The 11,969-nt window shown below is 40.6% G+C and overlaps 1 protein-coding gene across 1 annotated transcript; it reads right to left on the bottom strand.

The window, feature by feature from the left end:
* Positions 1 to 2,153: 2,153 nt before the first annotated feature.
* On the bottom strand, positions 2,154 to 10,095 carry LOC106586278 (NADH dehydrogenase [ubiquinone] 1 alpha subcomplex subunit 10, mitochondrial). The gene is made up of 10 exons (XM_014173404.3): positions 9,938 to 10,095; positions 9,328 to 9,496; positions 8,919 to 9,134; positions 8,611 to 8,697; positions 7,582 to 7,703; positions 4,813 to 4,880; positions 4,581 to 4,635; positions 4,287 to 4,372; positions 4,039 to 4,147; positions 2,154 to 2,458 (listed from the first exon to the last, which is right to left on the bottom strand). The coding sequence occupies exons 1-10, from the start codon at positions 10,010 to 10,012 to the stop codon at positions 2,390 to 2,392; spliced, it is 1,056 nt and encodes a 351-aa protein (XP_014028879.3). The 5' UTR covers positions 10,013 to 10,095; the 3' UTR covers positions 2,154 to 2,389.
* Positions 10,096 to 11,969: the final 1,874 nt, after the last annotated feature.

Genomic DNA, 11,969 nt, shown 5'->3' with positions numbered 1-11,969 from the left:
GCATTGTGTTGTGGAACAAAACTGCACATTTTAGATTGGCCTTTTATTTCCCCCAGCACAAGATCCACCTGTGTAATGATCATGCTGTTTAATTAGCTTATTGATATGCCACACCTCTCAGGTGGATGGATTATCTTGGAAAAGGAGCATATAAAGAAAATTGTGCACAACATTTTTGAGAAAAGCTTTTTGTGCATATGGAACATTTCTTGGACATTTTATTTCAGCTCATGAAACATGGGACCAACAAATGTTGTATTTACATATTTTTTCAAGGATTCAATTGGTAGAAAGTATCACATGAAGTCCAAGACACAAGATAGGCTGCAATCATCATTGGGATCTAGCAGCAGGATGTGCGTAATTGGAGAACTCCCCTTGTTTCACTAACACCCTCAGCTATTGAGCCCTTCATGTGTATCTCCACTAGCAATCAAGAGTAGATTAGAACTACGAGACGTTAGCTCCTTCAACTGACAAAAGAAAGAGAAATTAATCACTGCTTCTCTCACAGAGGCATAGCTATTTCTAGAGATGTGGTCACTGCGTTTCAGGCCTAGCCAGCCAAGCCACTGGGAACAAAAATGTACTCCAGACTGGCCAACGATAGCATTGTATGGCAAAACAATAAATCTGAACTACCACATGACCTGTGCTGCTCAGTTTTCAGAGTTGGACTTAATGAAACTGTTTTTCAGCTGAATGGTTTATAGCCCAGATAAACTGCACTAAAGAATTGGGTCATAACCTTGTAGAAATCTAACTTTTTCATATTCATAATGTAGCCTACTCTTTGTCCTCCAGTTGCCCTTTTGAATGCATTTTCCCATTCTTGCACATGGTTGGGGTCTAGCTTTAGGAAATGATCCATCTGAGAGAGGCCATAAGAGAGTTCTGTAAAACGGATTTCAACTGTGACCGTGACATCCTATAACAAGTCATGAGCCTGACTGCTCATTTCATATAATGCCAATTACAACTCTTCCCTGTCTCATGGGCTGTGAAAATCACCACTGTCGACAGATTTCAAAGTGGCCCATGTGAAAATGTAGTCATGGGAGGGAGGCGTTTGTTCATTTCACAGGGTTTCACCTGCTAGATCCATTTGCACAGTAAAGAGCAGCAGCGCTTCACTCAAGGATCACGCGGACACTTTAAGGTGAGGTCGACAAGGGCTCATTTAATCGTACTTAATGCCATGTGTTCAATTAACATTTTGGGAGATGACACCAGCCGGCAAGGTACTATACCCAGCGTCTAATTGCCACAGCCTGCTGCTCTGTTCCTCTCGGTCAGTGTAATAGCTCCGTGTCGTCCATCTTCGCTGAGCTACAGTGGCATAGGTGTGTAAATGCTGGAGGTGTGTGTGTCTCTGTGTGAGTGAGAAATGCTTAAGAGTCAGCTGGTGGTAAATTAAAAACAACCAGGTTCTTAAAATCACCCTGTGAAAAGAGAGTGTGGGGGGGATTGCACTTCTGTTTTGGTACATGAAGACCTGAAGGGTATAATACAAAGCAGGATCAATGAGTTAGCCAGCTATCTTCGATAAACAACTAGAAATAACTTTCAATTTTCTGGTTCAATAAGAAAGCTAAACTTCAATATGTTCATGGTGCTCCATACCACCAGTCTGAAATTAGCAGCACCTGAATGATCATCTTTCTCTTTCATGAACATAGTATATCTAATCTTGCCCTTAGAGCATGTCATAACTGCAGATTTTAGATTTCACTATTTACAAATGTATTGTGTTTGATATGCCATTATGGAATGGCTGGAAGCCAATCAGTCTGAACCCAGTCAGTATCTGCAGACACATATAGTACAACAGGCACACTGAAGGCCTGCCTAATTAGCTTCCTGCTTCCATACCTGGAACTGTGGTTAAGAAACACAGTAAACCCTTACAGGGCTATGTGACACCGCACTATGCACTGACAAAGTCACTGTGTGAAGCATCTGTTAAAGAAAAGACTAGCGGATACATTATAATGATACAAGTCAGTAAAGTCATTTTACTTTCAAGTTTGCTGTCCCAGTTTATAAAAAAAAAAAGTATATGATTGAGGATAAACTGGAATCTCTCTTAATCCAATTGCCATTATCCCTCTTGAAAAGGCTAGATGCACATTTCACACACAAAAAAGAACACGTTTTTAGATGTACTTTTAATGCATAATTCATGGACATAATACAGTTTCTCCTTGAACCACAGTCAGACCAGAGAAGAGAATGTTCCAGATTGGATCAAATGAATAATCCCATATTTAGACTTCTCCACCCATAGGGAGGAGTGAACAGGTGTGTGAGAGGGGGGGGTTGAGGGAGGGAAAGAGGAGCGAACCATTCATCTACAGCAATCAGCTCAAGAGTAGTCAGGTCCACTCATTCACTTCAGCCAGATGTTCGTGTCTCCTATGTCTGCATTATAACCTGCAGCGTACTTCTTTCCCAGGATCTTTTGGGACAGAAAAGAAAAAGGACAGTCAATTTAATTAGAGTGAGAGAAGTGATAGGGGATATAGCCTATTATGTATGCTAAAACTTCTGGGATGCATTTGCTGAAACAGTTGCCAAAAATATAGGAGAAACAATCTTTGAAGTTGCAAGTAAAATACAATCTAGTTAGGCTAGGTATAAACAAGAAGTTAATAAATATTTTGCCTTTTTGGAAATAAATCAAGTTAGTCGCCTAATAGTTATTCTGAGAGTTCTGTAACCCTCTTAGTCTGGGCATACAAGTCATAACCTACACTTTACTGATGAAATCCTTAAAACGAATCCAATGCGAGGGTCAAGGAGTCATCCTTGACTTAAAAAAAACATTTGTGGGAATTGCCTGTGTAAAAAGAGACACACGATATTCCACAGGACACTTGGGCAGGTTTACAGTTCTCCGATTTAAGAAGCCAGGCCTTCTTATTCCCTTAAGCTTTGAAGAACTAGCCACTCAAGACTCATCCATCCTTAGATGTGGGACGACAGCAAAGACTAATGGTATAGCAAAGTGTTTTTGTCACTAGGGGCGACATTGCAGTCCATCACCCCCTAGCCTTAGCAAACAGCGCGTTATGAGTTCCTGCTAATGTGAAGCCACGTCAGTGACAGACTGATAGACAGCCAGGCTGCTCTGTCACCCTGGCGACACTAGCCCATCAATCTTGTGAGTATGAAACAAAAAAGATCATGTAGGCCTTAGTTAACACTAGACTAACACGGTTTCTCTTTCTTTCAACTGTTATCAGTCAGCCAAAGAAGCAGAAAACAGACTTAAATATAAAGACATTTACAGCCTCAAAAACAAATCAGCCAAGATTGAAGAAGTGGTGTTGGATTGCAAATAGCAACATTGAGAGGCATTAAAGTTTTGTTTTGTTTACCTAGTTTTACTTTGACATCTGCGGTACAACTTAGCACGAGTTTAAGCTGGCGAAGCCAAAATGATATCACCAGACAAACCCCTATCGGTTGTTGTTCTTGTCAAACAGTACAGTACACTCTACTGTGTAATCCTAGCTTGCACTTCAGAAGAAGTGAACTTTGTCAAGTAGAAGTACGGATGAGAAAATGCAGAGAACCTAAGCCCGCCATAGTTCACATTCCCCAAGCTTGTCCTCCCACTCGTTCCAGTATAATAGCGGGCACCGAGCAAAATGTCAGCTCAAAGAATCCTGTAGCACATTATATACCCCCACATCTCCAGTCAATAAACTTTAAAGGTCAGGACAGAATGTTTTCCTGCAAGACTGATGACACCAATGACTTGGAGAATATTCCACATATGGCATTTCCCTTTTCGTATATCATTTGATATTTCAGCTACCAAAATAGTTATTTAATATGCTGGAGGCAAAACCACAAGACGGACACAAAACCCAGAAGAGACGGAGAGGAAAAATACTATTGAAGGAGGGGGAAAGTTCTCTGCCTATGCAGTATGGTACCTATAGCTCATACCCCACTTTATCATAATCTGGTCATATCAGGTGATCTAGCCACACCACATCATAAGAGAAGTAGAGTGCTTTTCTCCCTTACTGATTTGAAGGCATAGTAGCCTGCGTCATACTCGTGAGCCCCAATGGTGACCTCAGGGAGGAAGTTGGGTACAAGGGTCAGGTCTGCAACCCTCATCTTGTCTTCCACCCTTGGGAGAGAGGAAGGAAAACAGCAGGCTGATGAGAAAGCTTCCAGAGCTCCAATATGAACTATATAGGCTTACCCATGTACGTGACAGAAAAGTAAGGTCTACAAGTGTAGGGAACAAATTAAGTGGTTATACTTACAGCATTCTCATGTAGTGGAGTGTGACATCATCCTGCTCTACCCAAGGTCCTTTCTCAAATTTCAAGTACTCAATGTCTTCTGCAATCTAAAGAGAAAAACAAGTCTTTTTGACGAGAGAGTTTTGTGAGGGGATAAGACAGGTTTTCAATAGCAGTCAGTGCATTTCAGGATGATGCATTGGCTAGGGCTATAACATATCAACACCATGTTTGTTTTCTCACCAGAAACTACAAGGTTATTATTATTATTATTATATAATTTGATGCCTCTAGTCATTCACTGGATTTTCTTACCCTCTCCATGTCTTGTGCTTGGGTAGCATCATAAGCGAGCAATTCTGCATTCTCACTGAAATAAAGAAAAACTCTCTCAACACCTTTCTAGTAAATGGTTGAAGGTCAGATCGGAGTTGTCTTGAAAAATTGCATTGTTAAAAAAAACGTTCAAGTTGTTAAAAGACTGGGTCATCTCAAGAGGTATAATGAATAGTATATGTTTAACTAGAGAACTTTCTAATCCACTAACCTGATTTTGGGAAGGTAGGTCTTCTTGTAGGCATCCTCAATGCTCTTCAGATAGGGTAGGGGTACATCCTGAGGGTAAGACAGGATAGATTCAGAAAGACAGGAACAACACACTTCAGAAAATAGACTATTTGAAAAGACAGCCAACACCAGAACCAACACAATTCACTTGCTTAGTCAAAGTGCCTTAAATGGATTTAACTTAACAAGCAGAACACCCAAAGTGATAGAGAAGCAGAAGATCTGTTTGGAGCTGTTGAAGCAGATTCTCATCTTCAATGATCTGATCCGTAGAGCGGAAAGGTAATTAAACCCAACTTAAGAATAATCATGGCACACAAAAATCAAATAACTCAGTGGCAACTGATATGAATCTATTTGAAAGGCCATGCTTGAATTCTTATCCAGGCTTCAGCTTGATTTAATTCCTTTATTGGCCAGTATTAAGCCTTTAGAAGTTTGACAGATGGTTTCTTTCCAAAATGCTACCCATCCAATACTATTAGTGATCTAAAAACACAAGTGCAGCTTTTGGGCATATACAGTACCTTCAGAAAGTATTAACTTTTTTTGTGTATTAACTTTTTCCACATGTTGCTGTGTTACACAACCTGAATTTAAAATGGATTGAGATTTTTTTGTAACTGGCCTACACACAATACCCCATCATGTCAAAGTGGAATTAGGTTCATTTACATTTTTGTGGCAAACCTAAATAAGTTCAGGAGTAAAGTGTCACCTAACAAGTCACATAGGTTGCATGGACTAACTCTGTGTGCAATAATAGTGTTTAACAAGACCCTTGAATGATTATGCATCCAAACTTTTGAATGACTACCTCATCTCTGTACCCCACACATACAATTATCTGGAAGGTCCCTCAGTCAAGCAGTGAATTTCAAACCCAGATTCAACCACATAGACCAGGGAGGTTTACCAATGCCTCGCAAAGGGCACCTACTGGTAGATAAAAAAGCAGAAATGTAATATCCCTTTGAGCATGGTTAAGTTATTAATTACATGTTGGATGGAGTATCAAAACACCCAGTCACTACTAAGATACTACTAAGATAAGGCCAATGGTGACTTTAAGACAGTAAAAAAAATGTAACGGCTGTGATGAGTCAACAACATTGTAGTTAGTCCACAATACTAACCTAGATGACAGAGTGAAAAGGAAGCCTGTTTAACATTTTAAACATACCAAACATGCATCTGTTTGCAACAAGGTAAAAACAAAAGTAATACTGCAAAAAATGTGCAATAACCTTTTAGTCCTGAATACCAAGTGTTAGGTTGTATTGGATTTGCCCTAAACATGTCACTGACTACCACTTGCTATATTTTCAAGCATAGTGGTGGCTGCATCATGTTATGCCAAGAGTGTGCAAAGCTGTCATCAAGGCAAAGGGTGGCTACTTTAAAGAATTGCCCATATAAAATATATTTTGATTTGTTTAACACCTTTTCGGTTACTATATGATCCCATGTGTTATTTCATAGTTTTGATGTCTTCAGTATTGTTGTACAATCTAGAAAATAGTCAAAATAAAGAAAAACCCTTGAATGAGTATGCGTCCAAACTTTTGACTGGTGCTGTATAGTTGATTTTAAAAACACACAAGGTATATATGTAAAAATACAAATGTAAGAATTTCAGCCAATTGATTTGTCGAAAGAACAGACTACTTTCGGTCCACCGAGATTTAGTCGAGGACAGCCCTAAATAGTTATTTTTTTTAAATATTTTTTTTACAAAATGTTACCATTTTTCTTCAGTTCAATATTACAGAGTATTTTGTGAAGATCGTTGACAAAAAATGACAATTAAATCCATTTTAATCCCACTTTTTCCAAATGTGGAAATGTGGAAAAAGTCAAGGGCTGTGAATACTTTCTGAAGGCAATAGCATAAACAAGACCATCGATGAAAATGGTTATTCAACATGCACCCTAAACATTGCATAGATAAAAAAAGATCCATCATGTTGATCACTGAAAGGATACATTTGGCTTTAAATAAGGGAGTGTGATTCAACATCTTTAAAACTGAGGTTTAAACATGTTATATATTTAAATCCAATCAGAGATGTGAGAATTACACTCCGGAAAGAAAGGTTTGGAACACTGATCTGAATTATGAATCAAACTACCTAAGTTGAAAATAGCCTAGATTTTAAGCACCTAGACTTGTCCTAAACAATACTTTTTCTGGTAGAATCTGAGACTGCATATTTATCTCAATTTGCACCGAATTCCTACAGCCCTCCATGTTTATGTTTAAAGACAGGATTATTGCTGGGGCCACAATTGCATAATGCTAATAACTACCAGGCTTTGTGAGGCCCACCCGCCTGCCTGCCAAATGTGAGAGGTCCTAAATGGGCGTATGTGAAAGCAACAACTAATTTCTATAATTTTGACACATTACCAGAGGCATTTGGCAAAGGAAAGGTTCCAATTAAGAACATTACTTGCTGTTAGCAACAGACTGATAATCATTTTTTTCCCCTGTTTCTAACCTAGCTCATGACCACAGTAGAGACTTTTTGAGGAGTTTAAAATGTTTTTTTTTGTTTAAAGCCCCAAATACATCAATATTAGAAAGAGTTCACACAATTATTAATAATTACTGGACAGGACTCAATTGGTTGAGTAAAACTTCCATAGGTTCTCTACCAGCTGATAATGGATGGTCATGCAGTCAGACAAACGATATGCCTAGAAAAGTATAGCATGGATTATATTTTCCTTGTTTGTATCCCCCTACTTTGCCTGATGCCTTTAGCTTCTTCTGCACTTCTTCTGCTGGCTTGTCCACATAGATGACCAAGTGAGGGGGCAGGAACTCACAGATGCTGATACCTTTGATTTCATTGTAGTGGTCTACACCTGCATTACAGAACATATGAGATTCAACCACAGCAATGTAAAATGCCCCTTTTGTAGTAATGGTGGCATACATAAAAAAAAGCATCTTCACCCAGTTTATTTATGTAAAACACTAATGACCTTTCAATGTCATGGCTTCTCAGGTTGGTGTTAAACCAGATCTGATTCATCATCTATAAGTCTTTGCTAGGTAAAGCCCTGCCTTATCTCAGCTCACTGGTCACCATAGCAGCACCCACCCGTAGCACCCACCCGTAGCACCCGCTCCAGCAGATATATTTCACTGGTCACCCCCAAAGCCAATTCCTCCTTTGGTGGCTTTTCCTTCCAGTTCTCTGCTGCCAATGACTGGAACGAATTGCAAAAAAAAAAATACAAAAAAATAAAAATAAAAAAAATATCACTGAAGCTGGATACTCATATCTCCCTCTCTAACTTTAAGCACCAGCTGTCAGAGCAGCTCACAGATCACTGCACCTGTACATAGCTCATCTGTAAATAGCCCATCCAACTACCTCATCCCCATACTTTTTTGCTCCTTTGCACCCCAGTATCTCTACTTGCACATATATCACTCCAGTGTTTAATTGCTAAATTGTAAATATTTCACCACTATCGCCCATTTATTGCCTTACCTCCCATATCTTACCTCATTTGCACACACTGTATATAGACTTTTCTACTGTGTTATTGACTGTATGTTTGTTTATTCCATGTGTAACTCTGTGTTGTTGTTTGTGTCGCACTGCTTTGCTTTATCTTGGCCAGGTCGCAGTTGTAAATGAGAACTTGTTCTCAACTGGCCTACCTGGTTAAATAAAGGTGAAATAAAAAATAAAAATAAATAACAACGCAATAAGACTATTCAGATCTGTACCACCCTTACCATAGGGATTTCAGTACTTACACTGCCTTCTGATGTAGCCCTGTTTGAACATGGCCTCCACAAACACCATGTCACTGTAGGGGGAGCGCTCCAAGATCACACCTTGGCCTAGAATGGAGAAAGTTTATGAGAAGGACATGACTAAAAACGCAAAATGGACAGAATCATATTTTTGCAAAAAGCCATTTATAATAACACAAGGCATTAATTTAACTACAGAAATGTAAGCTCAAGAGCTCAATTCTTTGTTTTCCCCCGATTCCCTAACACAATCCTGATGTCATTTGTGAGCGATATCTGAGCGCATTCCCATAGCCAGCCAGCCGTACCTGTGGTGAGCAGGTGCTCCATGGCGTCTGACCACTGAAGAAGCCTCATGAGGTACATCCATGCCTGTAGCCGGTAGGAGTTCCCATCAGCAGCCTTGGGGTCTGCATAGAACTTCTCCAAGCTGCAGTTACCATTGAAGGCGATTGGCAGAGGCTCCTTCTCCGCTGTCATCTTGTCCAAGTAGTGTGTGTTGGGCTCAGGCATGTACAGCATCCCTACAGACATCAGACAAAGTGTGAATGTAGTCAATATACATTAATCCTGTTCTGTACCAGAAAGGTAGGAAATTCCGTTTTTTTATTTTTAGTTAATGCAATTGGCATTATAAACTTCTAACTCACCAAGTTATAAATATGTATAAATAAGTAGTCTAGACTTCAATAACTGCATCGACAACAGGATCATTACCCAGCTTATCAGCCAGACTCTGGGCCAGCGCCCCCTTTCCTGAGGCCAGGTTGCCATCAATGGAGATGATCTTGCTGTTTTCTTTTAACCTTGGGGTTGTCCTCTCACCCAGTGCATATGCCCACCAGCCGTACCGTAGGTTCCTTAGTGAGCTTGTGTGAATACCAGCCTAAAGATAGAAGATATGTTGATCAATTAATTCTCAAATCAAATATTGAATTGTACTCAGTATCAATAGAATGAGTATGCGAGTGTCATCCTTCTGACCATCCTGCCCACCATGAATTAAGAATGCTTCATTGTAATTGATAAAACTGAAATACTAGCTAGCATGCCAGGAGGATGACAAGAATGGGATAACGGTAACTAGACAATTAGTTCAAATAAGCTAGCTAACTAATTCATATTGCCGCTAATAACAATACATTGCTACGCAAAAGTTGTTGACAACCACATAACACTCAGCTGGCCACGCAAAACACCAATCTGCTAGTTAGCCTTTTTAGCATTAGTATTCTTGTTATGGTGTCCTTGTATCGAGGGCGGCTTGTGAACTTGATGCCTTTCGTTGCGCGAGAGAGCATTTTGGCAATTCTTCTTACAATCTTACCGTCTGAATAGGTGTCCCTGCTTTGAAAACGGCTGTCCCCGAGGGGATGACCAAACGAATCACCCGTAACGCCATGATTTTAACACCAGACCTGCAAATCTGACCCCAAAATCACCCTCGATGCAAGTTGTTTCGAGGCGCGATAATAACGCGTTGAAATTGCCTTTTTTGTCCATAGTCGAGTAATATTGACGTCATCAAGTGTGTCCAATTGTATTGCCTGAAAGAAAAAGACAACCATTTAAAATGAGCGCCTTGATTAAGGTAAGGGGTATAGTTATGTTTAGGGTAGGGACGTCCCAAGGATCCCGGATAACACTTACCAGATATAAAGATATACATATTATCTACTGTCTCCGCCACAGGAGGTTAGTGGCACCTTAATTGGGGAAGACAGGCTCATGGTAATGGCTGGAGCAGAATTAGTGGAGTGTTATCAAATCACATTTTATTAGTCACATGCGCCAAATACAACAGGTGTAGACCTTACAGTGAAATGCTTACTTACGAGCCCCCAAACAACAATGCAGTTTTAAAAAATACGGACAAGAATAAGAGATAAAAGTAACATGTAATTGAAAAGCAGCAGTAAAACAACAATAGCGAGACTATATACCGGTACAGAGTCAATGTGCAGGGGCACCGGTTAGTTGAGGTAGTATGTATATGTAGGTAGAGTTATTGAAGTGACTATGCATAGATGACAACAACAGAGAGTATCAGTGGTATTAAGGGGGGAGGGAGGCAATGCAAATAGTTTGGGTAGCCATTTGACTAGATGTTCAGGAGTCTTATGGCTTGCGGGTAGAAGCTGTTTAGAAGCCTCTTGGACCTAGACTTAGCGCTCCATTACCGCTTGCCGTGTGGTAGCAGAAAGAAAAGTCTATGACTAAGGTGGCTGGAGTCTAACAATTTTTATGGCCTTCCTCTGACACCGCCTGGTATAGAGGTCCTGGATGGCAGGAAGCTTGGCCCCAGTGATGTACTGGGCCATTCGCACTACCCTCTGTAGTGCCTTGCGGTCGGAGGCCGAGCAGTTGCCATACCAGGCAGTGATGCAACCGTCAGGATGCTCTCGATGGTGCAGCTGTAGAACCTTTTGAGGATTTGAGGACCTATGCCAAATCTTTTCAGTCTCCTGAGGGGAATAGGTTTTGTTGTGCCCTCTTCACGACTGTCTTGATGTGCTTGGACCATGTTTGTTTGTTGGTGATGCGGACACCAAGGAACTTGGTGTCCACATCAAGCTCTCAACCTGCTCCACTACAGCCCCGTCGATGAGAATGGGGGCGTGCTCGGTCCTCTTTTTCCTGTAGTTGATCACGTTGAGGGAGAGTTTGTTGTCCTGGCACAACATGGCCAGGTCTCTGATCTCCTCCCTATAGGCTGTCTCGTCGTTGTTGGTGATCAGGCCTACCACTGTTGTATCATCGGCAAATTGAATGATGGTTTTGGAGTCGTGCCTGGCCGTGCAGTCATGAGTGAACAGGGAGTACAGGAGGGGACTGAGCACACACCCCTGAGGGGCCTCCGTGTTGAGGATCAGCGTGGCGGATGTGTTGTTACCTACCCTTACCACCTGGGGGCAGGCCCGTCAGGAAGTCCAGGATCCAATTGCAGAGGGAGATGTTTAGTCCCAGGGTCCTTAGCTTATTGATGAGCTTTGAGAGCACTATGGTGTTGAACGCTGAGCTAAAGTTAATGAATAGCATTCACACATACAGTTGAAGTTGGAAGTTTAAATACACTTAGGTTGGAGTCATTAAAACTCGTTTTTCAACCACTCCACAAATTTCTTGTTAACAAACTATAGTTTTGGTAAGTCGGTTAGGACATCTACTTTGTGCATGACACAAGTCATTTCTCCAACAATTGTTTACAGACGGATTATTTCACTTATAATTCACTGTATCACAATTCCAGTGGGTCAGAAGTTTACATGCACTAAGCTGACTATGCCTTTAAACAGCTTGGAAAATTCCAGAAAATTATGTAATGGCTTTAGAAACTTCTGATAGGCTAATTGACATAA

This window comes from Salmo salar, chromosome 25 (genome assembly GCF_965601325.2).
Source record: "Salmo salar chromosome 25, fSalSal1, whole genome shotgun sequence".
In the NCBI taxonomy this organism is placed as follows: domain Eukaryota; kingdom Metazoa; phylum Chordata; class Actinopteri; order Salmoniformes; family Salmonidae; genus Salmo; species Salmo salar.
This window is presented reverse-complemented; position numbering and strand designations above follow the sequence as displayed.

Excerpts from the sequence above, each read along its gene's own strand:
- LOC106586278 (XM_014173404.3), bottom strand. The coding sequence starts at position 10,012 with ATGGCGTTACGGGTGATTCGTTTGGTCATCCCCTCGGGGACAGCCGTT. Across the intron at positions 4,881-7,581 it reads AGCTAAAGGCATCAGGCAAA|GATGTACCCCTACCCTATCT; the intron begins GTAGGGGGATAC and ends TCTTACCCTCAG. Across the intron at positions 2,459-4,038 it reads GCTACTATGCCTTCAAATCA|ATCCTGGGAAAGAAGTACGC; the intron begins GTAAGGGAGAAA and ends CTGTCCCAAAAG.